General features: G+C 55.2%; 1 protein-coding gene across 1 annotated transcript in view; it reads left to right on the plus strand.

Annotated features, from left to right (window-relative positions):
- Nucleotides 1–19,839, plus strand: part of ARRDC1 (arrestin domain containing 1) — a 41,975-nt gene that overhangs the window by 9,618 nt on the left and 12,518 nt on the right. The window contains exon 2 of the mRNA XM_076355438.1: nt 10,207–10,317. Coding sequence (XP_076211553.1) covers nt 10,207–10,317 — 111 coding nt within the window. The remainder of the gene's footprint in view (nt 1–10,206; nt 10,318–19,839) is intronic.

Here is a 19,839-nt window from a genome sequence, read left to right on the forward strand (position 1 = left end):
TGCATCCAGCGTGGAGGGGTGATGCTCCTGCTGCAGTGGCAGAGGGGCTGTTTGGGGGGGAGAGCTTGTTGAACCTGCTCTGGGGTGTGGGAAGAACCGAGCGGGGTTGGCAGTGGTCGCAAATAGGTGTGTTCCCAGGACATCAGAGAGCTCAGCCTCCCTGGCTGCTCCTTGTGTCAGGTGAATCGCCGGCTTGTTCTGCCAGCGAGGTGGGAGAAGGTGCCTGGCTTCGCATTTGCTGGGAAAGAACAATTGAGTTTGTTAATGAGTTTAAAGGGGCAGTTTGTGACAGTGTGGACCTGACTGGTCTTAAAGCACCCAGCAAATGCCTCCTGGGACCTGCAGTGCTGTGTGGTAGACTGCGGTGTGGTTTCTTGCCCAGTTCTTCCTTTTTAGACAGCCAAGTCAAGTGTACCAGAATATCTTAACTGCTTTGGCCTAAAGTAGTGCTAAGTGCTGGGTGGAAACCTATTTCATTTTGGGCAAGCTATTAAAAAAAGAGGTTCCTCTCTTCTGTTTCAGCACTGCTCAGCCCGAGGAAGGGTGGCTGTGGTCCCTGGCTGGCTGAAGTGTTGAGAGCTAGCAGGTCCTGGCGTCCGTCAGCATTCCTGTGATCCGGGGCGAGCTGCTGGCTCTGCTCCACTTGTCTGGCTGCACGATGGGCATCGGGGACTTGCATTCCCCTCCCACAGGGCTGTTCTAGGGGCCAAACACTGAAGATCAAGATGCTCTGACTGCTTATGTATGTACAGCCTTGTTTTTGCTTTGAAGAGCATAGCTTGCTTAAATTGACGTTGCCCAAGGCTCACAAAAGCAAGTTTAAGTTGCCCAGATCCCCTGAGAAGGATGACAGTAAATTAGGACCTGCCTTGCTCAGGGGGTCAGGAGTAAACCTTGCCTGGACCTCACAGAGATCCTAAATACGAGGTGTTTCTGCACCAAGCTTGCAGCATCTGCCGCTCAGAGGTGCCGGTGCTGGCAGGCAGCCCTGCAGAGCTGGGTGTAACCGCTCTGGCCAGTGGGGCAAGGGTGAGATGAGGAGCTGGGCTATACTGAGCTGTACCGAGCTCTGTGCAGAAAGGAGGATGAGGAAGAGAGAGCACAGGCAGCAACAGAGGTAGTGTTATTTGCTGGGATCTGCTGGGTAACAAGCTGAGCTGCTCTTAGCCAGCATGAGACTTGCTGCAAGCCCTGCCTGGAGCTCAGTCCTGTCCTCGTAAAAGTGCAGCCTGCTGTCTTGTGGATGGGGCGAACGGAGGCGAGTCTCGAGCATAGCTCTAGAAGGAGGGCAGGCACACTAGTCTCCAAACATCAGTCTATCCCCCTCTGAATTTCTGTCCAGAGAAGTGGAAAGGAAAGAAGTTTCTTGAGACTGAAAGTTGGCTTCACACACCAGAGCGGTTGAAGATCCACATGAAATGCTGCCGCTACCTCTTCCAGCCTTCTGCTCCTCTGCAACCTCTTTGCATTTTCCCTGTGATACTCGGAGAGATGGATATTAGGAGAGGAGACCGCGAATGCTGGCAGTGCGGCTGAGGTGGGTGGCTGGCATGGAGATTTTCAGTGAGCTGTGAGATCTGCCTCTCCTTGCCAAATACTTAGTTTCCCTTAGTGCCTCCTGTACTACTGTCTGATCTGGCTGTTCCCAGCGCTCAGGGGCGTCTACATCTGCCATCCTGGCTTGGGAGAAAGAGGCTGGTCCCTCAGCATGCTATGGTGGTGCTTGGTTGCTCTCTTTGCATGAGGACCCGAGGGCTGGCATCACTGACCCCTGCCCTGTGTGTGGCAGCAGGCGTTGCATGGAGCAGTTCTGCTGGGCCATGCCACCTGTTTAGGATGGGGCAAGAGTTTGGGCTCCCAAAACTGGTCTGAGGTACAACTTTCTCCTTCCCAGCTTCCTCTGTAGCCACCATCGAGGGGTGTTGCCTGTCTCAGCCCCAGCCTGGGCTGTTACTGCAGGAAGCCCATGGGTGTGTTGGTTGGCAGCGTGGCTCAGGTGCCTCCAGCGGGGGGGCCGGGGTAGGTGGCACGGTGAGGGGAGCGATAGTTGTGCGGCTGTGCACCCCTGCCAGATTGCATGCACGGACTCTGCGCTGCCCAGCTGTTATGGTGCAACCACCTCTGCCCTTGTGGGCTCTGAAGGCAGAGTAACCCCATAACTCCCCAGCTCTCTTCCTAGGCTGCTCTTGTGTGACGCAGCACTGGGACCTACATCAATCTGAAGCTTCGGAACAAAACAACTTGTCCTTTTTTTGCAAGAGGCAGTTTTGGAGAAAGGGGATGCTGGAGGAGTCCTTTCTGGAGTGTGCTTGGTGAGCAGCGAGGTGGTTGTGGCAGCGGCAGCGTGGCGGGGATCGGGGTGAAGGGCTGGATGTGGTGCAGCCCATCAGTCGGGCCCTGTGTGTGGATGCTGTGGCGTTTTGTGCCTGTTGCTAAGGAGCTGCGGTTGCCTTTGGCAGCAGGACTGGCAGATAAAACGCACAGACTTTGTGGCATGCGGCCATTCCCCTCCCGCAGCCTGTGTGGCCTTGTTCACTGGTGCGTCTTCCACCCACAGCCCAACAAGTGCAAAGACAGGCTTGTTAAATGTGCTCAAATGGGGATTTTGTTCCAGATGTTCAAGATGACCCCCTTCCTCTGAGGGCAGCCGGTGTGCTCATAAAATGCTGTGATGCTATGAATAAACCTGTCAGCTCTGCGAGGGAGAAGAGCCTTCGGTTTGAACAGGATTTTGTTCTAAACAGGAGTCCAAGAGAGTGCTTTCTTCCCTTGGGATGTATGTTGACCCCTGATTTTGAGGAGGAGCTGGAAAATGTAGGTTTCCCTGTTGCTCTCAACCTGATGGAAGAAAGTGCTTGCAGAGGGGAGAGGATTGACCTGCCTGGGAGAGGGCTCGGAGAAGATTTGCTGCTCCCCTTTTCTACGGGCACACACCTGCCCAAGTCTCCCTTTGGAGACTTCTGCATTTGCTAGAATGAGGACATCCTCTGTGTGTCAATACTACCTGCATGGATGTGCCCCTCCTCACCCTGGGTTGGACTCTGGCTAAAATAACTCGTGTGTAGCCAAAATAATGGCTCTGGGTTGCTTTGCCCGTGCAGCAGAGCTGTCACTCCCCTGTTGTGGCTACAGGTGGAGTTTTTACAGGCTGCATCTGGGAGCTGGTCCAGCCTTCCTGCAGCATGGGGCTGTGTTGGGTGGGTCTGGGCTTCCTGCAGGTTGTGTGGGAGACCCACCTGGGTTCTCCTGCCTTAGCTTGACAGGAGGTAAATACAGCCCTTTTGCTACCGCTGGGGAGAACAGGCACTTCTGGCCCTTAGGATGGGTTTTGCTGAGCTTGGGCTCGCGGGGCTGGCTCTGCTGCCTTGGAAATCAGCTCACCAAAAGGTCAGGGCCAGGATGGGAGGGACTGTCCCTTCCACTGCTGTGAGTGATTTGGCTGGTTCAGTCTCTTGCAGGGCACAGAGGGCAAGTGCCAACCTTGGGGAGGAATGGCTGAGCAGCAGATCTCGCTTCTGGAGACTAAATGGTGCTAAAGCTCATGCCACTGCAGAGGGGGCTGCAGGGTGCTCCTGAGCCCCAGCTGGGCTTGTGCATGGCAGGAGCATTGCCTGCGGGGACAAAGACTGGTCAAACTGTAGCAACGACTCAGTATTTCACTGGGAGCCTGTCCGCAGTCTCAGAGAAAAGAGCTGTATTGTGTGTGACTTGTGCGATTGGGCTGGCAGGCTGCAGGAGGTGGGATGTCCCCCTGGGTCACGGGGAGCAGCAGCCAAGTCCTCCGTCTGCTGGAGGCTGCAGGTGGTGTGGGAGATGCGGCTCGACGTGCGTCAGCTCCAGACAAGTCACCTCTTGGGGCCCGGCTACAGGCTTGGGTTTGAGTTGAGATGGAAAGTATGAACTACTCTTCTAGACAACTCCTCTCCTTCCACATGAGAGGCCAAATCCCCTTCCTGCCCCTGTGCTGGGCTCTTGGGAAGGAAGAAGATAAAATTCTCCCCAGACAATCCTTAACCTCGTGCCAAACCTGCTGCTGCCTCCAGCGTTCGGTGTAAGCTCTGGTCTTGCCTCACTGGCTTGTGAAATGCCCAAGACTATTTGTGTCTCAAGAACTGACAGGATGGACCCAAAAGGATGAGGACAGCTGAGAATTAATGAGGAGCTGTTGGTTTAATTAGCAGTGTCACGGTATATTCGTGCATGAGAGCTGGGCGCCGGGGGAGTAGCGTATCTTGTGAGCTTCCAGCCTTCCTGCTTAGAGGACATGAGCCCTTTGTGTCTGAGGTTGTACCAGTGCGTTTCTGTGTAAAGGCCATCAGTACAAAAAGCCTCATCCTGCTTGTCTTTGGGGTCTCACCTTTCTCGGTGTCCACTTTTCATGGAGCTTTTCTAGGAATTACCCAGTCTCTACAAACTGTTTGAGAGTAACTTGCTCTGTCTGCAGGTCTTGCTGACTTCTAGGCTTTCCATCTTCCCAGCACCATCTGGTCCTGCTTTACTGGGAGTGTGGATAACCCCAAACCCATCTCCTTGATCCAGGGCAGGGGCTTTACAGGGCCAGAAGATCTCAGGGCATACCAAAACTTGTGATCTTTGTTTCTTGAACCCAGAGGTTTCACTCCGGGGTGCTGTGTGTTGAGGTGGCCTCCTGCTGCCGCCGCAACAGCCCATCAATGGCAGCTCCCCACTGCCATCAGCTGGGGAGTCACTGGGGCTCAGGGCGATCCATCACTCCCTTCTCCCGGGGCTGTTTCTGGCCCCTGTGGCTTGCAGGGCTGGAGGGGAGAGAGGTGGCTCATTCCCAGCTCACGGGAGGCTCTCAGTCCCTGCAGCTCTGTGCATACAGGCAGCAACTTGAGGGAATCTAATTAAAATGTGGTGATAGCTGCCTGCCGTGGAGTTGCCCTCTCTGATGGAGAGGGATGAGGAAAGGGGGCTCTGGCTTCCCGTGGCTGGTTTCCATGAAATGAAGACTTACCTGATGCAGACTCGCTCATCTCCCACAGCACTTTCTCCCCCTCTGCTCCCCCATTATCTGGATCCAGGTGTGCACAAGTATTCCGAAGGGTATCTCAGTCCCCAGCTACCCTCTGAGCCCGTTACGAATGTGTGCCCCAGTCCCTTGTGCTGTGTGTGGTCGGTGCAGACACATGGGGTGGCTTTGCCATCCATCTCATCCCACGCTGGCAGGGTCGGGCACCCTCTTCTCTGCAGCAGGGATGGCTGGAGCCTCCGGGTCCAACAGACTTGGCCGAGCCCATGTGCTGACTCGAGTAGGCTTCAGCTGGCAAAAACCCAGGGCTGTGCGTCAGTGCCAGCTCAGACCTCAGTCGCCAACTCTTTGGCCGTCCTTGAGGAGGAAGGGGAACGACGGGACAGTCTGTTTGTCCTGCGTAAGCTGCTGCCAAATGCAACAGCCACCACCCCAGACTGTTGTAGCTTTTTGCTGCTTCCCCTCCCCACCCCAGAAAACCTAAACCAACCAAGCTGTTGGCATCTCCTTCCCTCCGCTGCTGTCTGTTGCCCCTACCTGTTGCAGTGGGTGTGTGACATAGATGGGACTTGAAGCCAGACGGCGTCACCTGGGACTGGGGCTGGCCCTGCTGCTAAGTGCAGGGTGGCCGATGACTGTGCTTGCTCAGGACATGACTGGATTTTGGAAGTAGGGATGTGCACGTACAACCTGCTGCTGACAGGGGAGGGAGATGTGTGTCCTCTGCTTTCCTCTTGCCCGAGGTGCAATGCCAGCTCTCCCGAGGAGTACAGCTCACTGGGTCACCAGAAAAAGTAATTTGAAGTCTATGGCTGCTCTCCTTAAATCACCTTGGAAGAAGGCAGACATGCCCAGCTCCTGGCATCTCTATTTTTACTTAGTGCAGAGATGGATATGGCTGAGCTGTCTCCTTTTATTTCCAGTATTTGGCGCGTGCTGTAGTGCGTTGCTAAAGATGTGTCTGGCTGGATGCGAAGCTGCCCGCTTCCCTGAACCCCGGGGGACTGCAGGAGTGAAGGGTTCTTGTCTTCTGCATGGCTTTGTAATTCACTTCTCATCTGCTTGCTGCTCTTCGCCTCCCCCTTCCACTTCCCTTGCAGTTTTTTGACTTTTTTTCCTGTATTTATTCAAAGCAGCCTGGGTAAACAGGGAACAGGAGCGTGGTAACTGGGGCCATTGGTAGCACTGGATTCCAGAGGCATTTTTAATGGGTTTCTAATAACTGGAACTGGCCTGTTCTGATGTAGAAAATTTTCTTATTTGCTCTATCTGCAGCTTGGCACAGAGATTGCCTTGGAAAGGCTCAGACTGCGCATTTTGCTTCCTGACAGGCTGACAAGCTTTGCACCTCAGGTGGCTCCAGTTGCAGCAGCTCTGATGGTGCCAGTTTGCCAGACCTGTCCTGCCGACACCGGTTTTAGCTTGCAGCTGCCCCCAGCGCCACGTGCCCGAGTTGTGCCTATCAGCTGCCCCGTGTCCCTCCTCCCGCCTGTGGGCAGGAGCCCATACACGACAGCCAGGCAAGTCCCCAGTTATCTTCCTCTGCCCATGGGATGCTCATGGAGAGGCTGATTTCATGGGTAGCTGCTCCAAAACCTGGTTAGGAATAAGATAAACGGTTTGACCTGTTGAACCGGGCGCCCCTGAAACCTTCTGGATAACCTGAGGGGAACGAGAGCTCTGCAGCTGCCAGGCTTTCCTGCTGTGGCTGTGGGGATGAAATGCGGGGGCTCTCTGGCTGCCCTGAACCCGCTGCCCCCAGCATCGCCCACCCTGTGGGGGCCTGGGGATCTGCTGGCTCCTCCAGGAGCCTGGGGGATGAGCTGGGACATGCGATCCCCATATCCAGTCACAGCCCCGCTCCCAGCCGCGGGGCAATGCGTCTGCTCAGAGCTGTTGTCTGTCCCATTTCTTCCCCAGTGAGGCGGGGGGAGCTCGTGTTTCTGGAGTAGGTTTGGAGAATGCTCCCTAACAAATCCTCTGCCACTTGAACTGCTCTGAGTCTTGTCCTTGTCTACATCTGGTGACTTGGTGTGCCTGGTAATGGTATGCTGGCAACTTTGGAGAGTGTAGAAGATGAGAGAGAGTGTTTCTCCACTGCTGTGAAATTGCCTTCAAGCTTTTTGGCTTGAAATGTGGCTTTCTGCCCCTTCGGTTGCCCTCATGCAACCCTCATGCTGCTGGAACGGCAGCCCCAGGGTGCGTGATGGTCAGGAACGTGGCTGGAGAGGGCTGCCCTCAGTGGGGACGCAGGACTAGGATGCCTGAGAGCCCCGGAGCTCTCCCTCCAGGAACCGTCCCTCCTCCGTAGGCACAGGCTGGCTGCAGCCACACCAGTTTGGGATGTCAGTGGTTAATTGAGAAGCCTTGGAGCTGACAGCTCCCGTGCCTGCGACACAGAATTCATTAGCTAGCTGCAGTGAGACTTTTAGACACTTTTAATGTGACTTTAGCCCTAATGGTGGGTTATAGGGGGGTCCACCATCGCAGCAGGGACTACCAGCCAAGGGTTGGCTCTGAGTGTCAGGCTGCAAACCCACTGCCTTTGGTTGTTGAGTCTCTGTCTCCTGCAGGAAGGGAGATGGGCCACAGCGTGTGTATATGCTTGAATGTGGTATGTGCCCACCCACCCACCTTCCAGGAACAGGAGTGCCTCAGCACTACAGTGCAGCAATCGGGCTTGAATTAAAGACCATTGTCCCCTTATCTGGGCGTTGCAACAGGTGGTGGTGATCTACAAACTTCTGAGGGTGAGCCTGTTCAGGGGCTGTTGCTCCCAAAGGATGTGAATGTTCTCCAGTTCTTGGCTGGGCTTTTCTCACTCGCATCTCCCGTGTGAAAATGTGGGAGTGGACCATTTGAGCCTGGCCTTGATTTGACTTGAGCCATCCGAGTTATCTGGGCTAACTCAGAGCAGGGCAGGCTTGTCGTAAGCCCAGAGACGTGGCAGTATGTCCAAGGTGGGAGCATGAGAGCTGGCACCAATGCCTGGGTACGCAGGATGCCACCCTGCTAAAACTGCTCCCTGCTCTTTCTGATGCCGAAACCCCTATGTGGTTTTGGCTCTGCCATTTGGCAAAAGAGAAGATTGGATGTCACCTGGCGGTGTGCAGGGGGGTTCAGTGTCGTGGTTTGCTTCGGGAGGGGACCTGTGTCAGCTCAGACCAGGTGTGCTGTGTGCCGTGGCGCAGGCAGCTCTCATTGCAGGCCACGCTCTCCTGTTCATCCACTGCCTCGGAAGTGCCGATGCACATCGCAGACACAAACAAACGAGCCGATGTGTCGGCCTTGCTGCTATATTGATGTTTGGTTAATGAGAGTTGGCATCTGGAGCTGCTTATCCCTTGCCCTTGAGTATAAAACAGCACTTGGATGGCCCCGGTGTTCAAAGTCATGATCAGGCTGTGAAGGTATTGCAGCAGATCTGATGAGGAGAGGCTGTTCTTCATTGTGGGATTAGAGACTTTGAGCCCTGAAGGAGCCCATTCCACCTGAATGCACGTAGCAAAGCACAGGTAAGGGGGCTGGGGTAAGAGCTATGCATTCCCCCTGCAGAGAGGGCTGGGTTTGGGGTTTCTTTCCACCCTGTCTTGAGTCAGCATGGAGGACATGGTCGCGCTGGCCAGGCGGGTGCTCTGGAGAGCTGTTTGAGGTAGTTGCAAGCAGCATCACTTGCAGCCCTCAGTGTTTGGGTAGGTGGGCGGAGGTGGCGAGATCAGCATGGCTGAAAAGGCTTGTGGAGCGGGGAGGGGAGAGCTCTTAAGCCAGTGCAAATGGGCCACCTGCCTCCCAGGGAGATGCTTCCTGTGAGACACAGCTTGAATACAGGGGAGCCGATGGGTGAAACGGGAAAAGAGTCTGTCTGGTAGTTCTACCACCTTCCTGCCAGCAGAACTGTTCACCTGACAAATTCAGTGAGGGAATTCTGTGGGATCCATTAAAGCTGTTGTAAAACCCGGTGAGAATCAGGACAGGAGATCTTCAGGCTGGGACAACCCTGAAGGCCCAGTTTGTGCCATGATAGGTCTGCCTGCATCTTCCCTGTGTGGGGGTAGCACCACAGATTATCTCCTGCTGTGCAACAAGGCCAGTCTGTCACGTTTGCCTGTCTCTGTGGTCCAGTGTCGACATCGGAGCTTGATTTCACCTGCTGTGAATTGGCCAAGACTAACTGAAAATGTCTTGTGGGTAGCTCTTCTGAAAGCCACGTGGCCCTTCTGAAAGCCACGGTGCAGGGCAAGCTCTGGGGTGACTTATGTTTGTGCCTTGCCTTGGATGGCTCAAATTCCTCTGCTTGCTTTGGGAAGGTCAAGTGGCATCTCAAATGCTTCCAGACCTTGCTGTGTGGCTTTGCTGTGAGCCCTGTGTCTCTAACAGGAGGAGGAAGCCACTCAAAGTGGTCTCTAGCTACTGAGGAGCAATGTGCTTATTAAATATGATCAGAAGTCCTGATGCAGGACAAGCATTAATGGGCAAAGTGCTTCTGCTGTACTCCGTTGAAGTAGAGACCGACCCCAGGACACGGGGGCAGGCTCCCAAGGATTGGGGATGTCCATGAGGGTGGGTGGGCTGTGAATTCAAGCAGCAGCTGGGCTTCTTCATGCTGCACTGGAGGGTCCAGCTTTCTGCTGCTGCTGCAGACAGGGCTATACACCTTGTTTAGCTGGCTAATGGGCTTGTGCCAAACACGTCTCTCCTCCCAGGGCTGGTGGGATGCCTGGCTCCTTGTGGGGTGGGAGGCAGCAGAGCCCTTTGCTGCTCATCCCTGTCTGGACAGGGACACCCGAGTATATAGGAGAGCATCGCTGCCACAAAGGTCTCTGCTGTCAGCCTGAGCGCAGGGGCTGATGTACATATCGGGAGGGGATGTTGGTTCATTTGGGAGAAAACTAGAGAGAGGGTTACCTCTCGGGGAGCTGAAATCACTGCTGTTAAGGGCTTTCACAGTCCAAGGAGACCAGCATGAGGACTTCAATGGTGATAACAGCTGGGAATAGCACTGGGGTAGTAGGGATTGTGCAATAGTGCTGAGAGTAAAGGGAAAATGTGCTTCTGAAATGAAAGCATGACATGATTCCTTTGCTCCATTTTTCCACCCTCTGTGTGTTTTCATGAGGCACTGCTCCTGCACAAGTCCACATACAGTACCTGAAGCAAGTCTGAACCTGAGGTTTTGCTTTCTCCCAGTGCTTACGTGTGTCTTCTCTCAACAGCCATCAAGGTGAGCTGCATTGGATCCTGTGGGGTGTCTAACAAGATCAATGACACAGCATGGACGGTGGAGGAGCAGTACTTTAACAGCACGCTGTCTCTGGCAGACAAAGGTAAGGTCCACAAAGATGTGGTGGAGATCTGTGATTCTGAGGTGGTCTACAGAAATGTATCACCAAGACTTCAGCATCTTCTCAGTGTGAAATACCCCTTCACAGGCTGCCTTGGCCTGTGCACAGAGGATGGGAGCCAATATTAGAGACTACAAGAGCTTAGAAGGAGCTGTGCAGAGAGGCATCCTGAATAGCTGCAGAACTTGGCAGCCACCCTGCAAACACTGCTTGCATCCTCTGGCCCTGGTCTGCCTGAATCGGGGCTGCCAGCAGCGACTTCTCTGCTGTTTCAAGGCCCTGTGGGTTCACCCTGCTCCGCTTCCTATGTGTGTTGTCTGTGGTTCTGTGGTGGTCACAAAACACCGATCAAAGCTGATCAACAGAAGGCAGTTGCAAGCCAAGAGTAGTTTGCATCGAAAGGGGTATGGAGGTGTCACTTGTCCTCCAAGAGACACGTTGAGAGCATGGCAGGAACAGCCTAGGACAGTTACCACCACACCCCCCTGCCCAGAGATAGCGACGGGGTTGTATTATCCTGTGGGGTAAAGTGACACCAACAGCCTCTGGGGAATCTGGGCTCGAATGAATGCTGTCTTTCTGCTGTTAAATAGGTCAGCCTTACCACAAATAATTCATGCTGTGCCCTGGCTCCTGTTGAAATCAAGATGTGCCAGTATTCACCTGCTGAAGGCAGTGGCTGTAGCTGTAACTGTAACGTGGCAAAAGCCCGGGCTAGCAGGAGCTCAGCTCTCTGGTGCTGTTTTATCTAATATCAGGAAATGGGTAAAACTGAAGTGGCAGTTTCTGCTAGCTCAGCAATTTTTCAAGGAGAGCTTTTAGCGTCGCGGGGAGACTGATCTCATCCTTGCAGCAACTGGAGAGTGTGCTGCTTGCTCTCAGGTCCCAGAGAAGGGAGACAGCTGGCTGGCTCACCCCTTGGCTTGGCTCATAGCCCAGGGGCTGCAGTTGGAGGTAAACTGCCTGGGAAGGCAATGAGAAATGTTCCTGCCTCATTTTGGATGCGGCGCTGAGCACAGCCAGAGGGCCCAGCTGTGAATGTCGGGGTAGCAAAATCCCAGAGGCTCTATAAGGTGCTGCTGGCCCTTGAGCTTAGATGAGTTGGGAGCTGGAGGCTGTGAACGTTTGTGGACTTCTGGAGAGGTTTAAACCTGCAACTGCACTGAAAAATGCACCTTCCAACTTCTGTTTCTAATATTTAATGATTTGAGAGAGAGCTGTGATATTGTGGTCGGTTCTGTCCTGGTAAAGCTGAGCAGTGGCAAAAGCCAGCCAGGAGGTAGGAGTGGGAAGAGGCGGGTGTGCTGTTTGTTGGTTTTGCAGCCCCTGGGAGATTTTGATAGCCACTTTGGCAGTTGGTTCTTGTGAGGTTGCCCTTGGGAGCCATCCCCTTGACAACTAGGACCAGTGTGGACTGGGAGGGATGGAAGGAAAATGCATTGGTGGCTACATGCTTTCATGGCTCTGAAGTGTCCCCTTTGAAGGCCTGAATTCCAAAGACGGCCAAACTTTGGTATTCCCAGCTCTTAAACTGTTCATGGAAAGCCCTTGTCTTTTGGCTCTTAATTTTCTGGGACCCAGACTCTTGTGTATCACCCGGTGCAGTGCTGCTGTCTGTCAACCGCTGGTATTGCAGACTTTGCCAGCCTGAGACTTGAGCAGATGCCCGGGGCTGGGGCGGCAGGGCTGGGCTGCTCGCTCTACGCTGGAGCCTGTCATGGAGCTGGCAGCTGCGCAGCTGCGTGCCTGGGGTGTGATCTGGACAAAACGGGCCAGCTGAAGTCTTCCAGAACTACCACAGCTCCAGGCAAGCGAGGCAAGAAATGGTAGTGCATGACTTATCAGAGACGTAAGGAACTGGAGGCAAAATCTGTCCTGTAGGACTGTAGAGTCCTGCACTTGAAAGCTGAGGTGTGTTGTAGTGTCGTTACTGTCCTGTCTTGCAAAGCTACAGTGCAATTACGGGGAAGAGCCTGGTCCCAGCTACCAGCAATCAGTCTGGAGCAGCATGCCAGGTACTTACAGTCACTGACCTGTCCTCTTCTGCTTTTTGTGTCAAAGTGGACGCAACTGCTGGGAGCTCCCAGCTGCAGGGAAGCAGATACGGAGAGAGGGTGGGCAGTCCCTGTGTGTGGGATCGCAGCCAAGGGCAGCGCTTGTGGGGCATTTGCTCTTTGTGCGACTGGTACAAGCTCAGGAGTTATTGTCCTGGACTTGCCATGTTTGTCCCGTGCCCTTCTTCCCATGCCCCGAGGACGCAGGGGAGCGAGTGATGGGACGTGGGTGGGAGAAGGCAGTGTCGGTGCTGCCTTTGGACCCGAGACCTCCACCAGAGACAGCTTTGAAACCGTCCCTTGCAATTGCTGCGCTGGCCTGTGCGGATATGGAAACAAAAGCCCTGGGGGCTGGCACCGCTCCAGCCTGCGGCGCGGGGAAGTGAGATAACTGTCTGCTGTCACAGCCCTTGTCGTGACATTGATGCATGTCCGGGCTGGCGGAGCAGGAGGGAAGCTGGGCTGCTTCTCCGTGACTCTGCCTCCGCACGTGCCTGTCTCTGCCTGTCTGTCTGTCTGCCTCCCCCGAGGGGGCCGCTGGCAGCGCAGCATCCTGGCATGGCACAGCCCTGCAGCGAGGCAGTGGCAAGGGTTTGCTAGGGGAGTCATGCAATGGCCTTGTGGGCACAAGCAGCAGGGCAAGGCCTTGGCGCTGACTCAGCCACGGCGTTTTTAGGCTCCCCAGGAATAGCCCTCAGCTGCTCCGGCCTTTCCTGAACAGAGCGTGAAGGAGCTTCAGAAAGACGGACGGACCGTCAAAGCAGAGCTGTCCCTTTCCCTGCGACTCTGGACGAGAGAGTTCGGCAGGGACAGGCTGCTCCGCTGTCTGGCAGCGAAGTGGTTTGGGGTGCAGCTGCCTCTGGGGAGGCACACCCAGCACTTGTGGGTGCTCCTCGGGGTGCCTCCATGCAGGTCTGACACCTGGCTGGGAGGGGAAACTGCGGCACTCTTGGGGCACGGGGTGTTGAACTGGGCCATGCTCTCCGATGGGTGATGGCAGGAGCCCAGGGTGTGGGTGAGTTAGGGGAGTCAGAAGCGTTCCTGAGCAAGGACCCCCAAAGGAGCGTGGGGCCAGCCCGGCTGCCAGCCCACACGGCCAGCGCACAACTCCTTCCCTGGCCAGTGTCAGACAGCCGCAGGCGAAAAGCGGCGAGCACCACGAGCAAAGGTTACTGCGGCTGCAGACAAATACTGCGGTGGCGTATGGGACGGTCCTGCCATGTGCGTAAAAACATGCAGAAACCCCTCGGGGTGAATATGTGCCTATTCCTTCAGGTGAGGGCTGGCTGTGCCCACCCTTCCTTCTCATGCCCTGAAAAGCAAACAGCAGGAGGAAGGGCAGGGACCGTGGGAGGCCCCATGGTTCAGACGGGGAGGCTGCCTTTCTGCGGTGCTGCAAGAGCATCTTATCCACAAAGGGGGTGTCACCTCCCAGCAGCAGGAATGGAAAATGAACGGAGGAAGGGGAGGAATTAGCTTCTGCCTCAGAGGGCTCTTCTGTTCCTGCGTTGCCCCCTTACAGCAATGCTGTTACCTCTCATTTTTGAACCTGTGCATTAAAAAAAAAAAAAACAAAGCAAGGGGGAGCAGCGTGTCCCTGCTGTACTCTGGGAGAGGGGCCAGCAGCCAGGCTGTGCCTTGCGGCAGGGCTGGGGGGAGAGGGTGATGCCAGGCTCCCCGCTGGCACCATCCCCAGCGCTCTTGCAGAGGGCTCATCCAGCCCGATAGCGTCAGCTCGGGTTGAGGGAGGATCCCAGGTGTCCCCAAGACCACGCAGCAGCGCGTCTCTGTCTTGCCCATCCCTGGCGAGCGGCTCGTGCTCCAGCAGGGCCGCAGCAGTGCTGGCACCCGGGGGGATGGTGCAGGGAGGCAGGCTCAGCCTGAAAAACAACCCGCCTCGCTCTCTCCCTTCCCACATCCTGAGCAGTAACTTTCAAAAACAGCGATCTGTGCTCTTTGAGGACATGTGGGGGGAAGGGGAGAGGAGGTTTGCAAAACTATCGAGGCTTGGATTGCTCTTTAAGCATCTAAGAGCGACTCCGCACTTCTCCACCCACACACCTTTGCATTGAAATAAGTGAGGGGGCAGCTTGTCCTCTGTAGCATCAGCTGTTGCTTGTATTACACGCTAGCGGGGGGTTTTTTTAAGCGTGTACGTTGTATGAGAAAGGAGGCAGGCCCTGAAATAGGCCAGATGCCTGCTTTGCAACGTAAGGCACTTATTTAAGGCACTGGCCTCATCCTTAATTTCCCTTCTCACCCCCCCCTCGGAGCAGCATCCAGGGTGCGGAGGGCTCAGCCTTGCCGCTGGAGCATCCGCAGGAGCTGGAGGCAGCGGGCACCCGCGAGCCGCCGGGGGAGCTGGGGGATTGCGCAGGGTCTGTGCTGGAGCCTTGGCAATAACACGCAGGCCGGCGGTTTAATGAACTCGGGCTCTTTACATAAAAGCTGCTGGAAAGTGCTGAGCGCACCAGCTGGTCTGGAGCCCCTCGCTGCACTGTGTCCTCCAGCAAACAGAGCAGCGCCGGGGAGGTTGCTCAGCCCACGGGTGGCTCTCAGGGGATGCTCATTATTTGCCTCCTGGAGGGGAGGCTGAGGGGGGGATTTGCTTTTCCCGCTTGGACTTTGACTGCTCCCTGGTGCTGGTTTTTCTTGGGTCCCCTTTTCGCAAAGAAATGCAATAGGGGTGGGGGGAACCTTGCAAGTGTGGGGAGTGTTGGGTTTCTGTAGGTGTCAGCAGTGCAGGAGATAAGTACACCAGTTGTAGCGAGTACAAAATAGCACCGCTTGTACCCGCCGCTTTCGGACAGAGATGCTTCTCTTGATCCAATATAATGGAGTAATTCAGCTCTGTGGAGGCCTCCCACTCCTCTCCCCCTCCCCTGCTGCAGCTCTGGCCGTATTCAGCCGGAGAGGAGCCGGTCCATCGTGTGCCTCTACCCACACGGGGCTGTTTTCTTTGGACACCCTGTATCTCCAACTGCACACACAGCTCTTGCCCTGTGGATGGGTTGTGCATGCAAAGGTACACTTTTTTTTTTTTAAATTCCCTTTAAATCCTACTTGTACCTGAGTTGAACCCGTGCAGGGAGCTGGCTGTAATTTCCAGCTGACCTTACATTTGGCAGCTTGTTAGTTAGCTAGAAGGCGCTGCAGGGAATTCCTGGCTGCTCCACATGCTTCCTTTGCTGACAGATTTCTTGCACAAAGAGCTAAAAAGGGGCAGCTGTGTATCACCTCTTCCCTGGGGTGGTTCTCTGCCGGCCTGGCACAACACCTTCACGGCCAACAGTCGGCACAGGGCAAGGATCCTGTCTTCCAGCTGAATTTAAAAAGCTTAGTGACCACACTAAGCAGGCATTGAGAGACTTAGGTCTCTTGTTCTGTGCTCAGGAATCAATCTGCGAGCAGGAGGTAGTGAAGCAGCAGGCGATGCTCCTGGACAACCCCTGGCCAGGTGAGAGCAGGAGGGTGCCCGTGGGCAGTGGTGAGCCATTAAGGGTGTGCTGGTGCCAGCTCCTGGCCACACTGTGCTGCTGGGTTCAGGAGCAGTAACTGCGGGTTCGGCCCAGGAAAACCACGTGGAAAGAGCTGCAATTGTCTTGGGTCACAGCAGCTTCCTCAGCACTTCCCAATTTCTTGCCTCAACAGATCACTGTTAATCCTCAGTTTTGGTTTTTTTTTTTTTGCAGCATTGCCATACCGCCAGATCCTGCTAATTCATTGAAAATGTCACTGAAAACTGCTGACACAGAGATTTGTAAGCAGTGGAGCCCTAGCCTCAGTGCTGGGCTTTCTGGTGTGTTTTCTTCCTCAGTCTGTACCTCCTGTGTTACAGAAAGGTTTATCTCGGCAGCATTAACTGTATCGGGGCACTGGAGGTTTTTCCTACTGTGTGTTTGCGTGCATGCAAATCTGATGTGAGCAAGTTGCTGCTTTGAATGGGAGTTTGGAGCCTGCTGGGGACTGTGCTCCCATCCTGCCAGTACGGCAGCTCTGCTCGGCTGAAGTGCTGTCGGTAGCAGGAGAGCTCTCGTTAGAGCAAAACTAAGTTGAGCTAAATGCCGAGTCTTTCCCCGACAGGTCTGGCTGTGCTTGCTGGCAGGTCACTCTTCTGGCTGTCGGCTGCTCTCTCTGAGGCACCTTTGTCTGCTGCAGGGATGGCACGAGCAAATGTGTGCGTTTACCCTCATTTGTTGCAGTTTGTAATCCCGTGTATTAGCTTAATCCACCAGAGACTGAGTTGGAGTCCTCATGCTAAAGCTGCAAAGGCCTGGCATTGCCTGAAGTGCCCTGGCACAGACAAAATTAATGCTTCCCATCTGACGTCTCTGATAACAGCCTCCTGCAAGTTAGAAGAGTTCTGACCTTATTGCTTACGTCTAATGTTCAATTTTCTGGGCTGCAAAGGTGGATGAGGAGAGACAGGAGGGCAGGGGTGAGCAGGGTGCTGGCTGTCAGGACTGCAGCGAGAGTGACGGTTCTTCCAGTAGCTGGGGAATCGGTACCCTGTAGCACAGCGCAGAAGCAGGGCTGCCTGTTTCTCCACCCAAAAGTGGAAAACACAAACCTGCTGCTTTCCTGCTCTCTGCCTGGAAAGTCTCCAGAGGAAAGTACCCAAGCTGTGTATCAGCAACACTGGTATCAGTCTAACTCGGCACCTTCGGAGGAGCTCGCCTTCCTCAGGGGAGCGGGAGGTTTGATTTTAGGCAGCAGGAAGACTATATTGCTACAAGCGATGGCAGGGGCACCAGCAGGCACCAGGTACCTTTCTGTACTACATGATTTGGCCAGCACAGTTAATGCATCACTCGCTAAGTAGCCAGAGAGAAATTGCCATATGGCCCGGCCTGCTGTTCCTCTAGTAAAAGAACCAAAAAATGTGTACTCCAAAGGTGCAGCTTGTTCCCACTCTAGCATCCACGTATGCTCCCTCTAGCAGGAGGGAGCAGAGCCACTGCCGTCTGCTTGTCAGGTACCGGCCAGGAGAGCCGGAGGTTGGGGCAGGAGCCCCGTTTCAGCTGCTCCCCGGCTCCTGTGCCTGGGGTGCAGGGACACCTTCCAGGCTTCTAGTTGTGGCTACAGAGCAAATAGCATCCTCCTCTTTGGGGGATTGAGGGAGCGATACACAGAATATTCATCTTTTTTGCCCTGGTCTAGCCGTGGATGAAGCCTGGTGAGGCAGAGGTGTGTGTTGTACCGCGCACTGCGGTTGCCTGGCCCTGCAGCCTGCTGTGTGCTCAGACATCTGGGCTGTCTCTCCCAGCACACCAGAGCATGAGATTTCACAGGGGTGAGTAATAAGGCTCGGCTGAGTCTGTCATGTTTGTGCATCAGTGACCAAGGCATCTCCCAACCCTCTTCTGGCTTCTCTCCAGTGCCTTCCCCGGCTGGTGCCAACCTGGAGGTCCTGGCTTTGTCTTGGTGGTGGTCAGCCTCGCAGAGAGATGGCTGTGACCACCTGTGCCTTCCAGCTCCCCAGGGATGGAGACGCTGGGGCTGGAGGAGCCAACCTGGGAGGAGGCGTTTGGCAGATGTCCCTGCAGTGGCACTGGTTTGAACGTGCAGCCCAGGCAGATCTGGCCCCACCGGTACTGTAAGACTGGCCTGTTTGCACAGGCCACTAACGGAGAAAGCTGCAGAGCAGCCCTGGGAAGCCCAGGCGGGACTGGCAGCAGGTAGTACTCAGTGTCCTCGTTGTGTGTGGGTGCCTCCTCAACCCCAGCCCTGCCCTGCTCTCATGCCGGGGCAGAGGCTGCCAGAGGACCTTTCCCAGCCCTCGGCTGGCTGCTGGCAGGGCAGGGTGTGGGCAGGCAGCTTCCCCTCTGTCTCGGAGGGATGATGGCTTTGAAGGGCTTGGTGACTTCCTCTGGCTGCCAGCTCTGCCTGGGCAGGGGCCTGGCAGCACCGGCCAGGGAAGCTGCACTGCTCAGAAAAGAGTCCAAACCCTTTCAGCACCTGAGCTGTGGCAGAGCAAGCTCGACTTGGATCATCTCTTTAGCAGTGTAAATATAGACGTGTGGTCATTTCACCCACACATGGTTATGATGGTGTCGTGTTTTCCCGTGTGGTTGTGCAGTAGTGTGCTGGTTTGCAGTGAGCATGGGGAAACCTTCATGGATCAAAGCAGAGCTGTCTGCAGGGAGAGGACAGCGCATCCAGCTGCTAGGTGGGCTCAGGGGCATGATCAGCTCAAGGTTTGCATGGGAAACCCGTGCAGTGGAGGGACAGAAATTAACATCAGTGTGACCATAGATACCCTGAGTGCTGTGGGACGGTGCTGCAGCATCAAGGTCTGTTGTGTCGTGCAGGACTGGGCTCAGGGTTGTGCTCCCCATCACTGGCAATGCTTTGCAGGCTCTGATCACTCAGGGGAGCACCAGCTGGGCCTGGCTGCATCACCAGGGGACCCAGCAGAGGACTTTGTGTCAGCCTTCTGGATCAAGGTGTTTCCTTTCTGCACATGATGAGTCCTCCCAGGCCTTCTCCATGTCCGCTGGTACAAGCAAACACCCCCCTGTCCGAGCGTGGAGCAGAGGGGAGTGGCTGAGCTGTGAACGGGAGAGTCTGCTTCCAGACAAATCTCCGCTGGATTGGGAGAAATCTCCAAGGTTGCTCTGTCTTGCACTGTAAGACGGCTCTTCCGCACTGTTAGCGTGTTGTTGCTGCTCCTGCTGTCTGGGTTTGTTTTTTTCCAGGCTGTCTGGGGCAGTGGCTCCTTTCCCTCCAGGAATTTTTAGGGAGGATTTTCCAAAGACTGTGTGGGGGTGGCCAATCTCTGCTGGCTCAGCTCCTATCGGGAGGAAAGGCTGCTGCAGGTATGGCCCCGCAGCAGAACCCTGCTAATCCAGCTGCTTCTGCTGCCTAATGACTTTCTCAAGGTATTTTTAGCTGCACATAAACTTCAGGAAAAGCTTTTTTGCGGCCGAGCACACTGTGGCCTTTGTTCAGGCTTCTGGGAATGGGGAGGTAACAGCTCAGTGCGGTTGTGGTGGCTTGCACAGCCCTTTCCCCTCACAGTGCGTTTGCAAGCTGCTCAGGAGCATTGCAGCCTGCTGCGTGGGGCTGTCGGAGACCCCTCGAGCGATGCTGAACTCCTGCTGACCTGCTCTCGCCTGTGCACAGTCTGCGGCTTGCTTTGGCAAAGCTTCTGGTTCAGGAGCAGCTCAGAAAGGAGCTTTCAGAAAGGGCTGCTCCTCCCGGGTATCTGCATGTCATGGGGGCCATCAGAGGAAACCTTCTCACCTCTGCCTGCTGTCAACAACCATCTCTGTTGCAAAGTCAACTTGCACGTGGAATTAGCACATTAAATGTCCTGGATCTTTGCTTGAAGCTCTCAGGGCTGAAGGGACAGGGGCACTGAGTGGCTTCCCATGGGCTTTGTGTCCCCCTCGCTGCTTGGACTCTGGTGTTGTACAGCAGATGCGGCTGGGCGGGCAGAATGGCTCTG

Source organism: Aptenodytes patagonicus, chromosome 18 (assembly GCF_965638725.1).
Source record: "Aptenodytes patagonicus chromosome 18, bAptPat1.pri.cur, whole genome shotgun sequence".
Classification (NCBI taxonomy): domain Eukaryota; kingdom Metazoa; phylum Chordata; class Aves; order Sphenisciformes; family Spheniscidae; genus Aptenodytes; species Aptenodytes patagonicus.